This window comes from Numida meleagris, chromosome 2 (genome assembly GCF_002078875.1).
Source record: "Numida meleagris isolate 19003 breed g44 Domestic line chromosome 2, NumMel1.0, whole genome shotgun sequence".
NCBI lineage: Eukaryota > Metazoa > Chordata > Aves > Galliformes > Numididae > Numida > Numida meleagris.
Genome location: NC_034410.1, coordinates 121,343,367 through 121,365,258, shown reverse-complemented (window position 1 = coordinate 121,365,258; position 21,892 = coordinate 121,343,367). Strand labels below are relative to the sequence as shown.

The following is a 21,892-nucleotide window of genomic DNA, read 5'->3' as shown; positions in this document are numbered from 1 at the left end:
AGGAAATGCATTTTACCTCACGCCTCATGTTTTTGAGAATCTGTTTGACTGGGTCTACAGAAATCATGTTGAGAAATTAAATGAAAATGATGAAAAAGCAGTTACTAGAATGTCTGTCCATCCTTACAGTACAAGCGTATGTATCAAAGAAAACAGTAGCAGGGTTTTCTAGTAAGTTCTTGTTACTTTCTATCATCACTCACCATTAGAAATAAAACAAAAAAATCAATTTCTTATGTAAGTCAATTTATTGGTTCTCTGAAGACGCAAAAGCTGTTACTTGAAGTGCAGACAAATAATCCCGTTTTACTGCTCCAATAACAAGAAATTAAAACATCACAGTCAACAGCTTTTAGGTAGAAAGGTTCAAATTCTTGTCTCAGTTATTTGTGTAGAAATGTTCTGAACACTAAGATCAACTGCATATGGATATGAGAAAAAAATTTTACATGTAAGACATAGTGTAGTAGAAAATACAAAGTTGCTTATGAACATCCTGTAGAAACATTTTTGTGTTGAGATGTACAGTTTAAAGATCTAAGAGTCTCTTAAAATTAATGCTGTTGCAAGTGTTGCACACCTAAAATCAAAAACTGACCTGACAAATGCCAAAACACTTGTAAACAGGATTCAATCAATATGTTAGTTCTGCTAGCTTGTTGTTTTTTTTTTTTTTAATAAAATTGCCTTATACTAAGCAAGGTAAGATTCTAATAAACTGAAATATTAATTCTCAACGGGAATTCAGCAATTCTTTGAAAATTTCTAAATACAAAGGATCAAACTCCACCTTCAGTTTCATTCCTGAATTCTCATTGAATTGTGCTGGTAATAACAGAATTTGGCCAATGTTGCCTATTCGTTGCTTCACTGTTGGAGCACCTTTTTTTCTATCAAAGGTGAAAAGTGAAATAGTGAAGGGTAACTGGGAAATTCTCATTTTAGCCACTTGTATCCTTGCTTTTTTCAAACGTAGCCATATTCCTTACGTAAATTGCTGTGAACGTTTGTTGCAATATCTCCAGAAGAACTCTCTCTGCCACCTACTGATGAGTTAGAGGAAGACAGAGAATCCAGAAGCTTCATACGTGCCAGCTGAACTGTCTCCCTAGAAAGTGAGTGATCTGAACAGATTCCACATTGTCTCCAACCATGAAAAGCTACAGTAAACAAATGCTTAGGTGATTTTTCAGTAGTAGGGAAGACATGACACGAGTCATCAGCAAAGACTCTCTCCATACGCAATAAAACCCCTAGAAGGTGAAATCATTAAGATGTAAACTAAGATTCCAAATAATAATAATAATAATAAAAAAAAAAACAGGCAGAGCATCAAAGGCAAAAATGCATCGTCTGGACACGTACCAGCAGAGCAGCAGCAGTAAAGCTCTTCCCTCTTAGCAAACCTGAAGTTGCTATACTAGCAGCATATCAGCAGTGCTGTGTGGCTGGATGGGTGAAGTAACAGTAGCAGTGAAACAAGGAAAGATCAGTGGGGAGCAGCAGGACGTGGCAAACACAGCAAATGCTATAATGACAGCAAGATATCTTTTTTCTTCCGCACATGCAAAAGCTGAACATGCCTAGTTGCATTCCCAGAATACTAACCCTGGATAACAAACTGTGAACAAGAGAGGGAAGGAAAAAATGTGGTATGTTAAAGAGGAATTTATTCTTCAGATGTTCACACTGGAGGTGGGATATCTGAGGAAAATCTCTCCTGTGGATGATGTAGGGAGCGGGCATTTTACCACCTGTTCACGTACTGTTTAACCCACCACTACTTCTGCTTTCCTGAACTACTGGTTCATTTTTCTTGCCTTTGTGACATTTCCTTTGAAATTCATTTTAAATATTGATACTGAGCCCATTTTTCTCCAAGACCACATGGCAAAGAAGTGACACTATCACAAATGCTAAAGCACTTGTGGTCAAGGAACGCATGTATCTCACATTTCCTCCATACAATTAGTAATTGCATTTGCATTGAGTATTTCTTCTGCTTTAAGAGACAGATTCAGTTTTACCACTCAGAATTTTAAGCTGAGAAACACAGATCTTTATCCAGTAGAGGACAAAAACTAACTACGCTTTAGGATGCAGGGATTTTCTCACTCGGGTTCCAAGAGCTTTACTTGAACGACGCTCTCACTATCCTGCCCTTAACAGGCTGAAGTGGGCGCCAGTTATCAACCAGTGGGCACATGGGCTCGTTCTCACCATTCTTGGAAAGGCTACGGAGCCTCGCCATCTGCAAGGAAGAAAAGTCAAAGTGTTCATGTAAATTTGTCTGGAAACAGCACCTCGATGCCTAGAACAAACTGAGGCAGAAGAAGAATTTTTTCATACAGTCACTAAAATTACTGGTAAAGATTACAGGTAGAGGTCTCTGCAGCCCAACAGCTAGCACAGTTTCTGTCAATCTTTACAGTCTTCATCCACACACCTGCACAATAATGGATCATCTGATCCTTGCCTGGGCTTGTCTGGATTTTCCCCTGAGCAGCACTCACAATGTGAAACAAGAGGAGGGGCTTCCTGTGGGCCTACTGGAGCCCAACTTCAGTCAGATTACTTGCGGAAATACAGCCATCCATGAAGGAGGGTACAATAGCTAGTCTGCAGAAGTTGGTTTTTAAGGGGATAGGGCAGGGAAATGTATGACAACTGAATTATTAATCTGAAATTTCAGGCTTACTGTATATTTTATTCACGAAATAGGAGAGTATAGAACATGCTGCATCCATGCAAAGAATTAGGAATGCTTAAAATGTTTTGTTACTTGTATTTTCAGCTTATACACCCTCTCACAGTAGCATCTAGAGGAACTTGAGACTTACTACTATAACAGTCACACCAGCTCCTAAAGCCAATCTACAATCCTGATAGCAGGAATAAATAAATAAATAATTCTGCCTGCAAATCTGAATAGCCTCAAATTAAAGGATAACATCCTTGCAAAAGAGTATTTTTTTAAAAAAAAATGTTTACTGTTTTTTTAGCATTCTCTGTCTTCTGATTCTCAAGGTCAGTTTCACAGTTTGATTCAGTTCAACTCTTCTAGCAGGCAGTTTCTCACAGCTTTCAGCAAAAGCTTTCCTTGTCAAAAAATGCAAGGTAACATATGGCTTGCAAATCATCACACTGACATGGTTTGAGACTACTGAGATCTGGTAAAGGGGTTAGCAGAACTAGATGGAAATTACCTGGTCTGGGCTGACTTCAATGGGTTCCCTCAAGAGAATCCAGGTGATGCACTCCTCACAGGGGGGTGTTGTGAATGAACCGTGGTAGGTCCAGTAGTCCCGAGATTTAGGGAAAAGAATTGATGGATCAAAGTGCTGAAAAGGAGCCTCTTTCCCCTTACAGAAAGGAAAAACAAATCTCTGCAGTAACTCCAGGGATATACATATTAAAAAAACACCAGCAATGACATTATACAGGAAGTAATTAAGTACCAAGATTAATGAAAGAGACCAACCTCCTTTTTTTCTTGTCAAGCATCTGTCCTGAAATTAGTAACAACTGATTTTTTGACTCCATCAATAAATTAAGAGAAATTACAATCTGAATTGTACAGGACCAAAATATATCCAATCGTTATATTTTCCTATTACCTACACCCTCAAAAATTTATTTGGGGTTGTAAACATTATAAAAGTTTAGCACAGGGGCACTGCAGTTGCTAACAGCATTTTTATCCAAAAGAACAGCGGCTAGGCATTTACTCAAGATTCATTCTTCCCTACCTCACGGAATTTAAATCTGCATCTTTCTCCTTCCAAATTGTGCTCTGCTTACACTGCTCTGGTGACACTCTCAATCTTTTTGTTGGCACTGTTACACTTAAAAGTAGAAACTGAAATATTCCCTGGAAGAATATAAGATTCTGAGTGCCTTATCACTACAGGTCAGTATCACCAGAATGATTCCAGACAACAATTCTCGAAAAAGGTTATCTTTCCTACCAAAGCGGATACTCAAGAGAGTATCTCCACAGTAGCATAATCAGATTTTCTTGTCTCCCCTGCAGGGGAACCAGAACTAAATAAGAAAATGTTGCTTTCTGCTGATATTTAGGAAACAATTCTGGAAAGCAAAACCAATTCAACCTAATTTCTGTTTCTCTGATGGAGAATCTTCTCTAGACAGACATGAAGAATTATCATACAAAGTACAGTAAGAAGAGCTGAAATCTTTTCCACACATCCTTGCACAAAATACTGGCAGAAGGAATAGCATCAAGGCTCCAAATGCGTCTTCCTGACAAATTCAATATGAGTTTGCAAATAACTTCACCAAAAAAAATTGTGCTTTATAGTAAATATAGCACAGTGTCCAAGAAACTCCTCTGCCTGTAATGTATTGTAGCAACTGAGACTGCATGCAAGATAAATACACTGATGATATCATCTACTAATCTGTCCTGAAAAATAACAGTTGTTAAAATATATGTTATAATGGGGAAAAAAAATTTAAGAAATAAAATGCAAGATGTGGGTGATTGTAGATGTACCCATCTTTCTCTGCTTTTCTTGGAGTGTTGCTTTTTCCAGAACTAAGACATACAATATCTGTAGGATATCTGTTTTTCTGTTAGAAGTCATAAATTCTGCCAGATAGGCAATCTTAGATAGAATGTAATGGAGTAGTTATCACTACCACCTTGTTGTCACTATATGATACAGTGCTTCAAAGGGAAATTCATAAACTTTTTATCACCTCTGGCATGTAAATCATCATGTAAACGGCCAAAAAAATGACACAGGGATTATAAGAGGAATTTGAAACTCTATTAAGACAGATCTTGTAGACAAAGTAGAAGGAGGAAATCGTAGGGCAAAAAAATGACCTTCTATTCTCCAGGAACTGTATATGAAGACTAAGAAAAGGTTGAAAAATTAAAATTAATAAGACTGAGTTGGTAGATAACAGATTTCAGACTCGGATCCTCACATCAATGGCACCATGTACGTGCTTAAAGTAAATGCAAGAAGTTCTTCCAAATTTGTAAACTTTGTAAAATTGAGTCCTACTGATCTGGTGTTACACTCAACATCAGATAAAATAAGAGGTTTTTTTAGCATCATTAGAATAATGAAGTTTATCATGAAGTACAATGCTAATGTGTACCAAGGAGTTAGGTTTATGTTATATAATGATGTTAAGTAACAATAGAAGTAGTAATGATCTTTCTCTGCAAAGAACTCCCTTCCGCAGTTTTATTTATGTAACAGGCATGGACCTCTGTCCTTAGGTATGCATCTATTTATGCTGGATCAACAGTGCCTGCAAGGATTGAAAAACATTCTCTATAACAACAACACAATAATTACAGAGGTGAAGAATTACATGATTACTGAAGTAAAAGGAAGTATCCTACTCCCCAATTCAATCTATCACCTCTGGTGCTAACGTTAGGTACCAGAACGATGCAAAAAAGAGTGAATCTTAATTTCTGATTTTTGCTTCTGCTTCTTTTCAATTGCATTCTAATACAACAGATTGTTTTGATACCTTGGTCTTTATGTTGTCGATTTCTTCAAGAATTCTTTTCATTTCTGGTTTGGGAGTTTTCCCAACCTGTGAAGTAAAGCAGAAGTACTGTATTTTTTCATCATGTTCCACAGTATTTAAAAGAAGTTCAGTACACCACATCTTTAAAGTTAGGTAGCAGTACTGTCAGAGCATCAGATACAGGCAGACATAGGTACAAAATTATGCATGTTAAAAGAACACCCAGAAGAGCAGACTCAAATAACTGGCTTTGTAATTCAAAAATGTGTTGTAAGAATCTACTGGGCATCTCTCACTGTCTGAGCAACAAACTGTGCACCTAGACAGTGTCATAGAGAAGCTGCTGGGACCAGTCCTAGGCTCCTGATTTGAAAGCAACCCACAACCATAGTGAGATGTATGGTGTTCAGTGAAGTGGTAGTAGACTGAAGAGTAGACTGCTTCTGCAGACACAGAATATTCCACAGCACATCTGCAGTCATGTCAGACTTGATTTAAGACCTGTTCTAAAGCTCTGGGGTCACTCTGTTGCCTATGCTCATGACATTCAACACCTCCAAAAGTACTGATGTGGCTCTGCATCTGAGAAGAATAAAGACAGTATGCAAAAGACATAGTTTTACTGCCGTGTCTTTTTCCAAAAACAGATAAAATTCAGTTATTCAGGAGATTATTCAAGCTCTGTTCTAGCAATACTCAAAACCTGATTATGGGACGTGACAAACTCAGAGCAAAGCAATGACCCCTAAGTTGAAGAGCAAGAAGGAAACAGGGAAAGGAGGCCAGAGAAGATACTTCTGTGCACTTTTTAGCTGACCTTAACATGATCGGTAGGAACACAGTATTATACTTTGTAAGTTGTGTTTGACAAGATAAAGTTTTAAACCAGAATAAATAAAAAGAAATGATAAAGGAAGAATAACCAAAGGACATGGTCATAGCCAATAATCAGGACAGATGCTGAAATTCTATCACTATCAGTTTAAACTAACTTCAAGAAGCCAAGCTGGTTCGCAGTATAGCAGAATTAAAATGTTATTCAATCTAGACTGTCCAGGGACACTGGCAAAATGAAAGACGTCCACTTGCTGTGTTTGTATGAATGAGACTTAGTAGAAACGAGGCAGTAAAAGGGGAGCTATTTTCTGACGCTGTGCTGGAACTGAAATTCCCACCTGCAGGTACAATGACAACCAGGTATCTGAAGGCTGTATAATTTATCCTATTAGGCTGTTTGCCTGTTAGTGTTTCTCAGTGTTCTAGACCTGCAGAATTGATAATAGGATTGCTTGCTTGCTTGCTTCTTTTTTCTTCCTCTTTCTTTCTTCTTTCTTCCTTTTTCTTTCTTTCTTTTTTTCTTTCTTTCTTTCCTTCCTTCCTTCCTTCCTCCCTTCAAGTTTACTAACAAAATCAATTATAAAATATCAATATTGTATTATTTTTATTAACCTGCTGTATTTCAAGGTTCAAGTGTTCAATGAACTCCTTTTACCATCAATTCTTTCAATTACTTGGTCTTTTGGAGCAGGTTCCTTTAATTCCTTTTGACTCCCAGCTCATGTAGGGATGGCCTAGCAGGAGACCAAGGAAGTGAATCAGTCAACATAAACTTGCTGACAGGTGCTCCTCACTCAGTAGAAATCACAGCACAGAGCTGAGCAGCTATCAGGGATAAAGTCAGCAAGTGTCCTAGGAAGCTGTGTGTATCTTGTTCAGTACTACTGTGATATGTGTCACTAGTGTCATTAATGGTATCTGAATTTTACTCTGAATGTGATAGTGCATGGAATCTGGAGGGCCCAAGGACATACGTGACTTCAGCCTGTGCATCACTTTGAATGTTTTCCTGTGAAATGACATAGTTCAGGGAAAAATATTAGTAAAAGATGGAAAATACAGAAGATATATAAAAACTGAATATTTGTCACTTACTTTCAGAAAAACGCCCACAACAGCCACACCATCAGGTTGTTTCAAAGCTCCAGCAAAATTACCATGTTTTGGATTCCAATGTACCATATGTAACTAAAAATCAATAATATTTTAGTTGTAAATGCAAAAAAATTGCCAACAATGCAGTCTTGCAACCTTACATTAATTAACCTTACATTATATTAAGAAAAGTTTCCAATACTTTCTATAAACATCACTTTGCATTTAATCGAAGCATAAAGGAAAGGAAATACCTTTTAGAAATTCATCAGACAGTCCAACTATAAACAGTTCAACCCAAGCATGTGACATGCACGCATGCAGTGCATAAAACACCTACTGACATGCACTTCACACGGGCAGATTTTTAGATCTTCAGGTTATGCAGATGTCACCTCAAGGATTTACACTGGGTTTTATCCAGTATATTTGATATTGCTTTGTGTCTCTTACTACACTCTGCACATCATACTGGAGAGCAATAGAAATTCCAACTTGGCAATAGAAATTCTAACTAATTCTAACTTCTCATTTCTACTTTCAGTAATGTTGTATTTTCATGATATACTTCAAGTTTTATATCTCCTTCCAGAAAATCTCTGGTGCCTCGGGAATCACAAAATAAGCAGTGTCTGGAACATAATATTGTACAAAATAGTAGGATTTTGGTGCATATCCTGAATGCAAACCTTTAGCAGCTTTCTTTAAGCACAGTATTTTATTTCTCTAATAACAACAAAATAAAACGTATGTGTTGCTGTTTCTTTTCCCTTAAGAACAAAGATATAATTGCTAAGGATAAAGGTAGAGTAGCCATACGTCTTTGGCCACATTCTGGCAATATGTTCATACTTTCCAGGCATCTTTCTCTTGTCTCATCTTGAGGAAGCAGAATTTTAGTCAGCCACAGAAAGTAGAATACTAATGCAGTTTGGCTGTGGCTGAGGAATAGTGGAAAAAACAAAACAACAAAAAACATCACTCACAGTCATCTCAGCAATGTATGTGTGCACTGATCCTGTAAAATACCTGCCAGAATTTTATCCTATGATAGGTGTGCATAGCCCCTGAAAGCTTTGCATCTAGAGGATATGAGTTATTTATGGTAGGAAATCATTGCTGCAGGTTTTTTTTGTGGACATATTGCTAGCCTATTCTCAGGTGAAATGGACAAAGGAGGTAACACATGCTAGTAATTCACTAGCACCACTAGTGAGTTCATTCATATTTATTAACTGAAGAAGTCTTCACGGCCTAAAATAGTCATTAATATTAGCAACTCTGGACAGTAGTGGCAAGGTAGTTTATATATATAAAAAAACAACCCAAGAATCCTTTTACTCAGTTTCTGAAAATAGATACAGAGTTTTTAAAGAATTTTCAGCAAATAGAAGGTACTCTTTGCCAGTCCAAATCAGTTTTAAAGTAGATTTAATTTTAAACATCAGCTTATCAAATGTGCTTTTAGCCAGTTTTTCTGGTCACTCATAATGCCTACAGAAACTAACTTAGTAGTTTGAGTTATGCTAGAAATTACTAACAGCCAAAAAAGCATCAGCAGAAAATAGAGCTTTCTATTTGGAAATACTGTATCATTTTGCCTTAAATATTTTTTAAACATTCTACAAAAAGAAAAAAAAAAAACAAAACTCTTTCTCAGTGAATCAAATGTCATGTTAGTATATATTTGCAAAGATATGTTCATTGGCAGATACAACGTATCCCACTGCACAATGATGAATATTCATAACTTTCACAAATTATAAATAAAGCAGATTTTAGAGAAAAAAATAAAAGAATAGACAGTTGTGTAAGGGAGAATGGTTAATCTGTTAATCCTTTCAAATGCACAATCAAACTCCAGTTAGCACTGAACACTGCTATTAAAAGTAATTCCTACCTCTGCTGCATATTTCACCCCATCTATCACATGCTCAGAGCCATGGTCATCAGTGGAACCCCAGTGCAAGTGAAGCTGTCGCAGCCTGTAGGCTCCTGTGAGCGGCCCGCCTCTCAGCACTGCAAGTGATAACCTGCATCAGTGCTAGCCTACAACATGGGGACACAGACGTTTGTCGAATGGGAACCTGTACCTTACAGGTCTTTAGAACCTCTTATAAATCCAGCTGGTTGCAGCAGGAGCCACAACACTCACCAGTGTGTAAGACCAGGCTGAGTTCTGTTATAACTCAGGATGAGTACTATTTGCATTGAGAACTGTACCAATGCCATGCAACAAGCACAGAATCAAAACTCAGCTGCCCAACAAGGCCCTTTCCTCCTGCAAGTGGACATCTTATGGTTCCTGATGTGGAGGGAGAAAGATGGTATTCACAGCTGTTGCTTTTCAAGAAAATGGTCTGTTATGAAATGGTTCAGATAGAACTTTGAACTGAATCCAAAAGTGCTTTCAAACATACCTACAGTGTAAGACCCGCATGCTTGTTAAAATTCAGTCATTCTAAACAATGTTTACAGCATAGTTGGATGCTTCCAAAAAAATAATCTGTTTTTTTTTTGAAGTGAGGGATTGGAAGAAAGTAGAGTTCAAATGAATTAGAGAAGTGTTCTTCAGCAAGGAAAACCTTTAGTCCACATTTGACATCACCACCAAGGAAACAAATTAAGAAACTACTGTTTCTGATGTTCTTAGGCAAATAATGCTTACCATGTATCAACAGTTCACATAAACTCTGACGTTCAAGACACCACATCTGCTCTTTCAGCTTGGGGATTTCTTTGAGTAGGGACTGCTTACAGGATAAGCTCTCAAATATATTTTTCCTTCATTACCTAAGACAGGAATGAAACGTGTTTCCTTACACAGAAAGCTGATAATGCAGCTCACAACTGCGGTGCCAGAAGACCTTGTTTAAATTGCATTCAAGTTTGAACTTCTAACAATAGCTTTGAAGTTCAAAGTTAACATATTTAAAATCTCCTGTATCCAATGGTGTCAAATTTATTTTTGATATCATATGTGTTGGAATATCTACAGATGCGCTAAGCACGGAGCAAAAGGTTTAACGTCGCAGTTTCTCTTTTTAGTTGGCATGTGTCATAGCCATTGACAGGGTGTGGAGGGCAGAAACAAAGCACTGCTTCGAGTTTTAGGCACACACTCCTCTTATATTTTGAGTTTGTTAATACATAAATAAAGTATTGTAACTAACTAAATATTGTAGAGAACCGTCAGTGGGAGATGTAATGTATCACAAGATTATTTTTCTTGCTTCACTTTTGAATATAGGAAAAACAGGGCATACAAACAGACACCCAAATTCTTAAAAGTATTTGCTTGCCATTTTACACTGTAGTCAATGCAAGGCAGGAATTTTCTTTCAGGAGCCAAATTTGGGTGTTCAACTTACATTTACAAGCTAAATCAATTCCAGAGATAGAAACTCATCGAGCAGCAGCTTCTTACAAATGGCCCTTTCCAGAGCTCACGTACTGTGCAGCACATGGAAAGGGAACTTCATAATGGTCTACAGATCTCCCTAGCATAAAAGCAAATCTTTTTAACATGCAAGACTTCTCCACAAGGTAAGACAAAAAGAAAGTCGTTCTTAAAACTAGGCTTCTTTTTCCAATTAAAACTAGATATGTGCCTAGTGAGCTCAGCTGCTGCCATCATGGAAGCCAACAAGTGAAGGTAATAAGTTTTTTTGAAATCCCTTTTCCTGTGGTTCTTTAGAGCTGTCAAACACTGTATATGATTCCAAACAGACAAATCTCCAGGAAAGGACTTTCTGCAGCATCCTGCAGAAAGTTAGTAACAGAAGCAGGCTTCTGTTAGTAACAGAAGCAGGGAGTGAATGTGTGCACTGGGTGTCCAAAGGAACAGAGATAATGGAGAGGAAAGGGAATGGAGTGAAGACAGTGTACAGGACGAGCAGGAAGGACTATGCCAAGGGCTGCATACTTCTTGACCAAATCAGGGACTTTCTCCAAAACAATTCCCTGGGCAGACACCTTCTAGAGCAGCATCCTAAATATTTCAGCATTTAGGAATCTGCAAAGACAGAGCAGAACCATTTGAAAAGGTTCATAATCAATTTTCTTTATCACAGGCTTTGAGCCGTGGTATTGACTTTATACAATCATTGTGAAAAAGTACTCTATTTTATAACAAAAGCATAATTTATTATTTGTCTGAAGCCTCTGTATAGAAGCATCTTAATGGATATTAAAGCACTACAAAAATACCTGTCAAAGAGATGGTCCATGTCCTAAATAGTTTGGATTCTATCTGTGAGATGTGGAACAATAACAGGTAGCTGTAATGGTAAACAGAGGAGTCCAGGAAACAATGAGCTCATCAGAATAAACAACAGAGATTGTAACCTTTCAAAATACCGCAGATGTATTTCATTAATTATATGGTTTACTAACAACAGAATTCCAATACAAATGCCATCAAAGCTGATGCAGAAAAAATACAATGGAAAGTAACTCTGTTTTCCATGAGTATGATTGTTTTCCTTCTTGCTAGACGCCTGATCAATATTGCATACTCTTGAGATCTTCAAGATTAATGGCACTGTGAATTTATTTTTCACTTTGACTGTTGCTGCCTGTTTTGTATTCAGAACTATTCCAGAGCTGATATAGCAAGAGTGATCTCTCAGTCAAATAACAATGCCACTTCACAGCTTTACAGACTTCTGCAAAGTACAGGGAAAAGAATCAAACGTCAAAGTTTGAGTCAAAAGAAACTGAACACTTGCAGAACTTGTTAAACAGTTTTGGAATTGCCACTCAAAGCAGATGATTGCGATCACTAAGCTACGTAGTTGCATACACCATACTTAAAGTAGAAGAAATGCTTTTGCAGCACTTTGTTGGTGATTCAAGTCTGATGACAACTCTATTTTCATTTAACTGTATTCAGTTGCTTCCTTTTGAACATACAGATGTAGCCCTGCAGTTCACACAGTTAAAAGTTCTATGAACATTTATGGCATTTTGCTTAAACAGGCACTGCAGGCTTTGGGTTCTGTTCATCTGCTTCGCTCTACAAAAATAACACTGTTATACCTGTTTTCAGATTATATTCTTCTCATTCACATAGTTTACATATATTATAAAAACACCATTCTATATAGTATATAAAAATACGCAATATTATGCTTTACCTGATGTTGTTACTGCATTAGATTCAAAGCATTTGCAAGTTGCACTGAGTTCCTATACAGACTGAAAAGGCTGAATTTGAAGAGAAGGGTTTAAAAGAACTTACTGTCTTGAGAAGTGTAAACTCTGGCTTCAGGACTTTTGATGCAGGAAGAAGTAACATGTATGCATGAGATGGAGATAGAAGTGTTTGTACACATCGTGCAATGAGAATTAGTGGCAGAAAGCATAGATCATCAAGAAAAGACAAGAAAAGGCCATAAACAGCAAGAGATGCTACATTAAGTTGGTTGCTTCCTTTTTCATTCAAGCAAGTACGTCTTTGCAGATTCTTATAGGTAAAGGTAACCACATTTGTGATTTAACCACATCCATTTCTCCTAACTGGAACAGTCAGTAAAACCTCAGTTTCGGGTAGCTGCTCAGACCAAAATGATGTAGCTGACTTTAGCCAAGATAAGTTCCAGATTAAACAGCTGACTTTTGTGATTTAATGGTAAAATAGTAGAGATGTTTTCAGAACTAGAAAAAATAGCCAGGGGAAACTGAAGATTAAGACGAGCATGTAGAAGAACATCAACATGGATGGGATATCTTCCTGGGAAAGAATAACCGCGGTGTCCAAGTGCTCAAATACACTGGGACACTGAAAATCTCAGAATCTGAAATAACCACATGGCTGAACAGCACAATCATCAACCTGACTGTGAGACTTTGAACCAAATAGAAGAAATCAATGTCAAAGTCTATGGCAACGTATGAGTTTTTTGTTTACGAAGTGTCTAAGACAGTGCATGAAACACTTCTGGATGAAATTCTCTCACCTTTCACCAACACCTGGGGACTTGGTGTCCATGCTGAAGGTTACTCTGGCAAGAGCTAGCGGGAATGCTGGCTGCTGCTAAGAGCCTCCCTTCCCCACTGGATCTGCTTAGGGCTGTCTGTGCAGCTACAGCCCCCTGCCCAACCTGTTTTCAACCTAAAAATGGCAAGATGCACCAAACTCAGCGCTGGGACCACCTCTCTTATCTACACAAAAGTCTTCTTTGGTGTGGGCTAGTTATTGTGGGATGCTTTGATTCCAAGCACTTTGCAACCCCCCAAAGGCAAAACAGAAGCTGACCTGATCTATCAAAAGTGTCATCAAAGACAACCCTGCACGTCCGCCCGTTGTTCAGGATGGTTTTAGCTGCCCCGGGATCATAACTGGCATGCCAAGGAGCAAGAGAAGAGTCGTGCCGCACATCTTTGCTGTTGATCTCAATGGGCGACTGCTTGTCTCCCTTGGCCATGGGGTAGTTCTCATGCCAGTGCTCGGGTCCTGGTGGAAACACAAGGGATGGTCACCAACACCTCCGGCCGGGCCAGAGGTCTCCCCCATTTCACCCGGGCATTTCATTCTGAAGGAAGACAGCAGACCCGAGCCCTGCCCACCGCAACGCCAGCCCCGGGCCGCGCTGCCCCGCGCTCCCTCTCACCGTTCTCGCTGTCGTAGCCCCACACGGACTGAGCCATGGTGCCGCTGCCTGCCCCGCGCCTCAGCCCCCCCCGGCTCCAGCCACACGGTGCTCCGTCCCTCCCTCCCCAGAGGCTTTTTATAGCCCGCTGCCGCCCCACGTCACCCCGTGAGAGGTGGGCTGGGGCGAACGGAGGGCGGTGGGAGGCTGCGAAGCGGGCTGGGCTGGGGGCGGGCTGGGGCGACTCGGCTTTCCCGAGGCTAAGGGATGGATGTGGAACGCGGCGTTTTGTCCCTCTCCTGTACAGCGCGCCCTGCCCCGCGGAATCTGAGCGGCAATATTTTCCCCTGGGTGCGGGCGGCGTCACTGGTTGGAAATGCACGTGGATGAGGCTGGTCAAGCTCCCAGCCTGGACACACTTCAGAGTTCTGTCTCAAGTGGTTTTTGCAAATATTCCTCAATTAACAACAACAAAAGACGCTGTCCCTGCCTGAAAGGATATCTCAGACTGCAAAATCGTGTTGCTATGCAAAGCCAGCCTCTGCCGCCTCCAAAATAAGTCCATTCCCTCCTGTTTGGTCAAATTCCGATTTGGTTTTGTCTGCTTGCTTCTCATGTACGCAGGGAGCTTTACACTAGATGAGTACAAAACCACACACAGTTGCTGGCCGCTCATCCCACAGTGGTGAAGGCATGCGGGCATGTGGAATGTACCAAAGGCTGTGGCCCAGAACACCGGTCCTCCATTCCCTACAGCTCTGTCATCTGCTAACCTCTAGCAACAAGGAGCGTGGTTGAGGCCGAACTGCTGAAATTCAGTCTGAGTCTATTGTAGAACATGGCCAGGAGTTGGGAGGAATCAGAGCCACGGCTGGATATTTCAGCCTCTTCGTGAAAGCAAGTATTTGTCATGTCAGGCAACTTAGCAATTGGTATTTTGGTTAGGAAAACACTGCTTTTCCAGATGATAGAGAGTTAATGATCACTGTGGTGATGGTTGACTTTCTCCCTACATTTCTGTTGAATGGTCAAAGCTTTTCTTTCGAATGCCACCTTCATTGCAATCTCCCATGACTTTGGCAGTCCATGTTATCACTATTGCAATCGTTATCTACCTCAAGCTAAATGCTACCTCAAACTGCATCCCTCAAGCTTAATAATATCTCAAGCTAAATGTTAGGGTCTGCCAAGAGGTCTTGCAAACCATGGAGATTCCCAGCATAATTGCAGTGAGGTTGCTCATGTGCTCCATGTGCCCATCAGTACTGGAAAGTAGAATGAACTTAAAACTGCACCTTAGAGACTGCACAAGTTGAAAATTCCTTGGATGGGGTACAGGGAAAAGCTTGAGAAGGTACAGTATACAGAGGATAACATTAATTTGATTGTACTTTGCATCCCACAACCATCTAGAGGATAAAAGTTCCACATACGGCTTACTTACATTGCTGTGCGAATAAAAAACTAAGTTTGGACTTTGTTCAGTGTCACTGCAATGATTTTTCAAACTTGCTTAGTAAATTCTTCTTGCTCTGAGATTTGTCATTGGTAGATACCCACTTTTGGACAGAAAGCTAGGACAAGATCTCTCACTTAGGAATCTGCTTCTGAGAAGATTTATAAAGAGCTTTGTATAAAAAGTTTTACAGATATTCTCTATACATCTTTCTACAGAGAAGATAGATTTAAACTCATGAAATCTTAGAAACTGACACACGATTGTAAGAAGTGTGCCTACCAGCACCTTTAAAGATACAAGACGTTCTCGTTATTGATGTGACTTAAAAAATGTAGCTCCTCCTATCTTCCTCAGACAAAAAAAAAAAAAAAAAAATTAAGAAAATGCAAGGAAGTTATTTAGAGACAATGGTGTGGAAAATGACATCTTTTCACTTCAAAAGAAAAAAAAAGAACTCTCAAGCAAAAGAAAATATAATCTTTTATTCTGTCATCAATCAAATGGATAATGTCACATTTGTTTGCAAGGACAGGCATGTAAAGTTGACACCTGTTGCAATTTTAATTCAGAAAGCTTAGACTTTAATCCTTTTCAAATGGTTTCTACTTTATCTTGCTAGAGAGAAACATTTGTGAGCTCATGAAATTCTAATTGGAGCAGCTTATTTTCTTTCTGTATAAAGAGACAGTTTTAGTAGGCTTGATTATTATAGGCTCAGAGACAATTTTAGTCAACTTCATACACACACAAGGAGTGCTTATTAGGGCCATTTACAGAGGAAAGTGACATGATTTGAAGGACACAGAAAAAGGGGCATGTCAGTGCTTCCCTAGTGTTTCATTTCATTGTTCTACATGAGATTTTACAAAATCTTCTCTATTAAAGAAGCCTATGACCACAGAAAAAGTCTTCATATTTAAATTTTCTAGTGAGCTGGTCCTGCTGCACGTGTGAGAGCAGCTCTTCTGTCAGCTTCAGCACACATAAGGCGCTGACTTACACACGTAAGTGACAAATACTAGGATCAGCAGTGTGGGTACTTGGAGTCAGCCCCAGTCACTGAGTCATATTGCAGTGTTTCATTGACTTTGTGTTGTTAATCTTTTCCTTTTGCTTTCATCATCAAAGGTAGAACAAAAAGAATATGGAGTAGCTTTATCTGCATGAAAAGGTAATCACAATAAAATGCTTTTTGCATCCCGTAGGACCCACTTTGCTATTTATTCAATATTGGCACCGAAATTCATTATCATCTAACTTGCTTAACATCACTTTCTCTAGGAAGTGAACACTTCTGCCACATAAAGACACTATAATTAAGAAAAGTCCTCAATTTTAAACATGCAAGAAGAGCAGTGTTTCCCAGTGCATTCAAACCTGCATTGGAGTAATTTGTTTCTTTTTTCTAAAGCTCTGATATGTTTAGAGAGCCAACAAGCCTCTGAAATAGCAAAACTGAGAGTATAACACGATCAGCCTATATCACCTATGGGTGATAAGATTAGCCTATGTTGAAAAACATCAGGATTTCTGCAAACCTGGCTGCAGTATGCCTCACCTTCAGTATGACTGTAATGAAAGCATCTTCACAGTACCTTCTGAAAAGAAAATATACTATATCCATTCTTCAGCTGGAGAGTTGGGGTAAACAGTCTTTAAGGATTGCAGCCATAAAAGTATTTCTACATCTCTTAGGCACTTTTAAGAATCTCAGCTGAAGTCATTTCCCTCTGAAGACAAAGGAAAACTGCAAAATAGCAGAGAATCCAGTGCCGTCCCCTTATTCTGTGCTTTAATAAGAAGGTTGCACATGTTCAGGAATGTATCTCTGTGCATTAGTACTCTGTGGCAACAATGTAAGACATAGCAAATGGACATTTCTTTCATCAAAAACATAAAGATTTGAGAAATCAGGGAAGGAAAAGAGAGAAGATCAGGGAATTGAATCAATCTGACCAAAGCAAATGGCAGATTTCAGCAGCAGCATTGGTGGTTCAGTCTAAACACTCTCCAGAAGTCTCACTGCTGGAGATACCTTGCCTGAAGCCAAAGGTACTTTGTTTCAGTAAGGAAAGGAAGAATAAGCAGAGTCTGGAAAGTGGCTCGGAGTCTGGAAAATGGCTTTACCCAGGGCACAGAAGGCATATGTAGGAGAAAAGTGAGTTACTTTCTCCAGGTCTGGACCTCACCAACTGTAGCTGGATCGGCCAGTACTTCAACATGAGTAGAACAACCAAAATCCTGTCCCACCTCAGAATACCACTTTCCAGCAGTATCCAGAGGCCAGAGTGACAGCTAGAACTGGCTGACTGTAAGGGGACGCACACAAGTAAATATGCCAGCAGGATGTAATTCAAGAGTTCCCCTGCTCGAAGATAAGCTTTCCAGGTTCCACCGTGCTTAGGGCTATTTCCCGTGGGTGATTTCATGCAAAGAGCTTTACCAGACGGAGCACAGAGCGTGCCCGTGATGAGCACATTGTTAAATAAGCAAAAGCATTTACGCAGTCCCTGTGGCCGATCTAAATATAAAATATCTTCCATTATATTTAATAGCTTGTGGAAGAAAACAATACAACATAAAGGAATCTGATAATAGAAAATATGGAAGGGGCAGCAATATTTTTTGACATATTGCACATTGCATGCCAGGCAGTGCAAGAAAGGCATGTCACTCAGGGCTTTTGATTGAGGGATGCCATGCTGGCATGCTGTAGCCAGAAAGCCAAATTGTCATATGCCTTCCACTTCACTGAGATGCCATGCTCTGGAAAACATTGAAAGCATGAATGGAAACCCCTATTAACAGCCAGACCTATGTAGGAAAATCTGCCAAAGGAAAAAGAGGAGGATATTGGGTCAATTTTGTTGTTTTTTACACAGTGAGTTATTTAGCTACATTTAGATTATTTGATGAAAAGCAGAATCCAGCACATCTAAGCAACCGATAGGCTTTTTATGCATATTTCCATTTCAGGAGACATAGTTCTGCAGTCTTCAGTTCAGACTCTTATGAGTTTGCTTGCAAAATCCCATCATTCTCCTGCTATGGTTCAGAACCTATCTTACCATTTGCAGGACTTAGTGTTTAGTCCATGTGAGGCAATAAATGTGAAAGCAGCAAAACAAAATTCAGATTTGGCAAAAGGAACTTAAGCAAGTTTTCCTTGTGACAGTCAATTAAAATGAATATAGACTTAAAAGATCTATTGCAAGTAAATAAATAAATAAACTGGTGAATTTCTTAAATAATGCATACAGATCTGACGCAAGAAAAATATACTGCCTTTTTAAGAAGTCTTCCAGATTTGAAAAATTAAACTCTGCAGGGAGATGACTCTTCTTTTTTTTTTTTTTTTTTTTTTCTCATAGGAATTTACTTGTATGGTATTCACACTGAAATCCAAATCTGAGCTGGGCTGTCTACTTTTATACACACTGGCACAGTCTGACTTGAAATAATCCAAGTATGAGAATCTGACCTATACTGTTTGCTTTTATAAACTGTGGACGTGTCTGTTCAGAAATTCCATCAGATTGGCAACTGTTCTGTATCAAGGTAGAGTTTTATGCATGACCTTCATCTTGCATGATACTCTGGCAGTAACATCTACCTGAGAATAGTCCAAAATAGACCACAGAAATGCTAAAAGGAGGATGAAGGAGTTCATAAGAACTTTACAAAAGACATCTCGATGATATATGTCACATAGTTAATGATGCAGCAAAACAGAAATACTTCAGACATGTTTTCCAGTGAGACACATCTTCCTAAAAGAGAATTTTATAATGAAATCTTTGGATATATTTTCAGCCTTTGAAATATGCCGTCTGCAGACAGCAGAGATTTCAACTCTTAATCATCTTCCAAAAATCCCTTGATAGATGCACGTCTCCCGAAGCCCCAAGAAAGTTAACTCCTTATGAATCCATATCATTTGTGCATTTCTAAAGGTCAGAGCATAGCATCCCATTTCTATCAGCACCTGTACTTCTCTTCACTTTGATGGAGTCAAGATTTCACTCTGAGACCAGAACACAATGGTGAAACTTTGAAAGCAGCATTAGTAGGTCAAAAAAAGATGGCTCGATGTATGGAAGTAAAAACATCTATATGTATACAGCAAGTGTAATGAGCAGATAGCTATAAAAGAATCAGCTTAAGGAACCCTTGCTTATCAAGTACGTAAATGCCAGCGTCTGTACATTATGTAGTTTGAAAAAAATCAGTAATTTACCTCCTGAATCAGTGCCAAGACTTCATTCTTTGTTTGGCTGATTAATGCTGGATACATTTTGTGTAACCCAATCAAACTCTGCCTTTAAGGTCTCATGTAGTCATTGTAATGACACTACTCACATACCCACAGGAGTGTCGGGTATAGAAATATGTTTGAGATACAGAGCCAAAGTACTCAGAACCTTTCAGAACTACGCCTTCACTACTGACCTCAAAGATGCTTCAGTGCTACCTGTAAAAACATTAAAATTATTAATATAATGCCTTTTGCATATTTCAGTGGAGTTTTGTTGTGGGTTTTTTTTTGTTTTTTGTTTTTTGTTTTTTTTTGGTAAATAGTTCATGTCATTGCAGAATTAATTTTTGGACAAGGACACAGTAGTTTATGGCACAAACACCCCATATCTTCCTAGATTTTCTGCAAGTAAGACTATTAAGGGTCTTGGGGTGTTAAACTAGATAGATATAAACAGGGAAATAATGCTTCATGCTTTTGATGAAGACAGTGGCTCCTGTAATTTTGTGCTGCACTTCATGCTTTTTGGAAGCAATCACATCATACCAAAAAGAGACACTGAGAGATGCCCACTGGTATTTGCTGCCTCTGCCACTACAGTGATGATTATGGCTTATAATCAACACATAAACAGCTCAGTAGTAGTAGTAGTGAGCACCGAAACTCTCGCTGCTCTCCCAGCTTGGGAGCTATTACTTGGAGCAGGCACATGCTGTCCTGTAGGAGCTGCGTGAGCCATTTGGATCTAGAAACTCTGGCCCACCCAACAGCAGTGTTTATGTATCCTCCTCAAACTGTCACATGTGCAGATCCTAATCACTGACATCATGGAAGAGCACATTTTTGACTGTAAAAAGCAGATGAGGGCATAAGCAATGCTCTTTGATTCTTCACATTTGCCGGGGGCTTGGTGTATTTCCCCCAGTATTAGGGATTTCAAGCTCTCAGTTCCGCAGATGTAAACATTCTAGGCTTAAGGAATGCTTTTTGTTTGCTCGGTTAAGATCAATGAAGCCTTTATATTCAGAATACATGCTGAGGTGCATTCTCTGAGGATATGAATAATGCATAGGTTCACTACTGTCTGCAAAATGTAACCTATGTAATTCCATAGGAGAAGTTATTTGCTGGTTTGAAGAAATATGCTGGGGAAAAATATATGAATAAAGATTGAACATATGAAAATGCAGATCGGGATACCTATCAGAAGTCTCAAACCAATCAATACTATCAGATAATATAACGAGGCAATACATGTGGATCTCTCTAACATCCCATGTAGATGCAGAAAAGATTTTCCAGCTATTCACAAAGGATATTCCTCCACTGCAGCACAACTATCTGGCCCAATCTCTAATGCTGATGTCCTATGAGGATCTGTGTTGCAATTTGTGTTAGTATGTCCCAGTTTGCTTCCCTAAATATTAGTGTTTGTAGCTGTTTTCTCTATTCATTCTGCTTATTCTGTGTGCCTCTTGCTGGGCATTTTCCCAGTTTGAACTACGTGCTCTTCAGAAAGGTTCTCTACAGAAATTATAGCAATGTATTTTAAGGCATTAGGCATGGAAAATATTTTTCTAACCTTGCATCACTATACCTTTCTTAACAAAGGCAGTGAACCCAGCGTTTCAATTATAGGTCTTACACAAACAATTGGGCAACAAGCCAACAATTTTCATCTCTATATTCCAGGACGGTAGCATTTGTTTAGCTATAAATTCAAAGGTTATGTATGTTATGATGTTCTGTTGTGACTGGGAGAATAATTGCCATGATTAAACCCTTTCTCAAATTAATGTAATTTAATTTATCACTTCCCAGTTAAACTCCAGAGACAAAAAACTCAAGAAGTAATAAAATCAGGTATTTCTCGTGGGAGATGCTACTCTACTCATTGTTTTTCTTCCAGTTCAGCTGTAGTGTCATACATTTTACGTCTACGTAAAATGAAAGGTAGAGATTATGTGAAGGGAGTGTTACAGTCATGCAACATCTGTCTTTTTCCTCTCTCCCTTGGAATGTTTAGTGGGGTTGTTTTTCTCCCTTTTCTGTTCTAATACGGTCACCAAGCATGGAAAAAAGTGAGATAGTAAAAATAATATTTTGTAATACTCTTTTATTAATTCTGCATGTAAT

The 21,892-nt window shown here is 38.9% G+C and overlaps 1 protein-coding gene across 1 annotated transcript; it reads right to left on the bottom strand.

The window, feature by feature from the left end:
* CA3 (carbonic anhydrase 3) lies at positions 1,955-14,100 on the bottom strand. Its single transcript, XM_021388645.1, has 7 exons — positions 14,064-14,100; positions 13,709-13,906; positions 9,350-9,468; positions 7,450-7,542; positions 5,518-5,583; positions 3,207-3,362; positions 1,955-2,251 (listed from the first exon to the last, which is right to left on the bottom strand). Exons 1-7 carry the CDS (start codon positions 14,098-14,100, stop codon positions 2,132-2,134), a joined length of 789 nt encoding a protein of 262 aa, XP_021244320.1. The 3' UTR covers positions 1,955-2,131.

Coding starts and splice junctions, on each gene's coding strand:
- CA3 (XM_021388645.1), bottom strand. CDS start 14,100: ATGGCTCAGTCCGTGTGGGGCTACGACAGCGAGAACG. Junction 5,584..7,449: donor TTGTGGGCGTTTTTCTGAAA/GTAAGTGACAAA, acceptor TTTACTTCACAG/GTTGGGAAAACTCCCAAACC. Junction 3,363..5,517: donor TCGACAACATAAAGACCAAG/GTATCAAAACAA, acceptor CCTTTCTGTAAG/GGGAAAGAGGCTCCTTTTCA.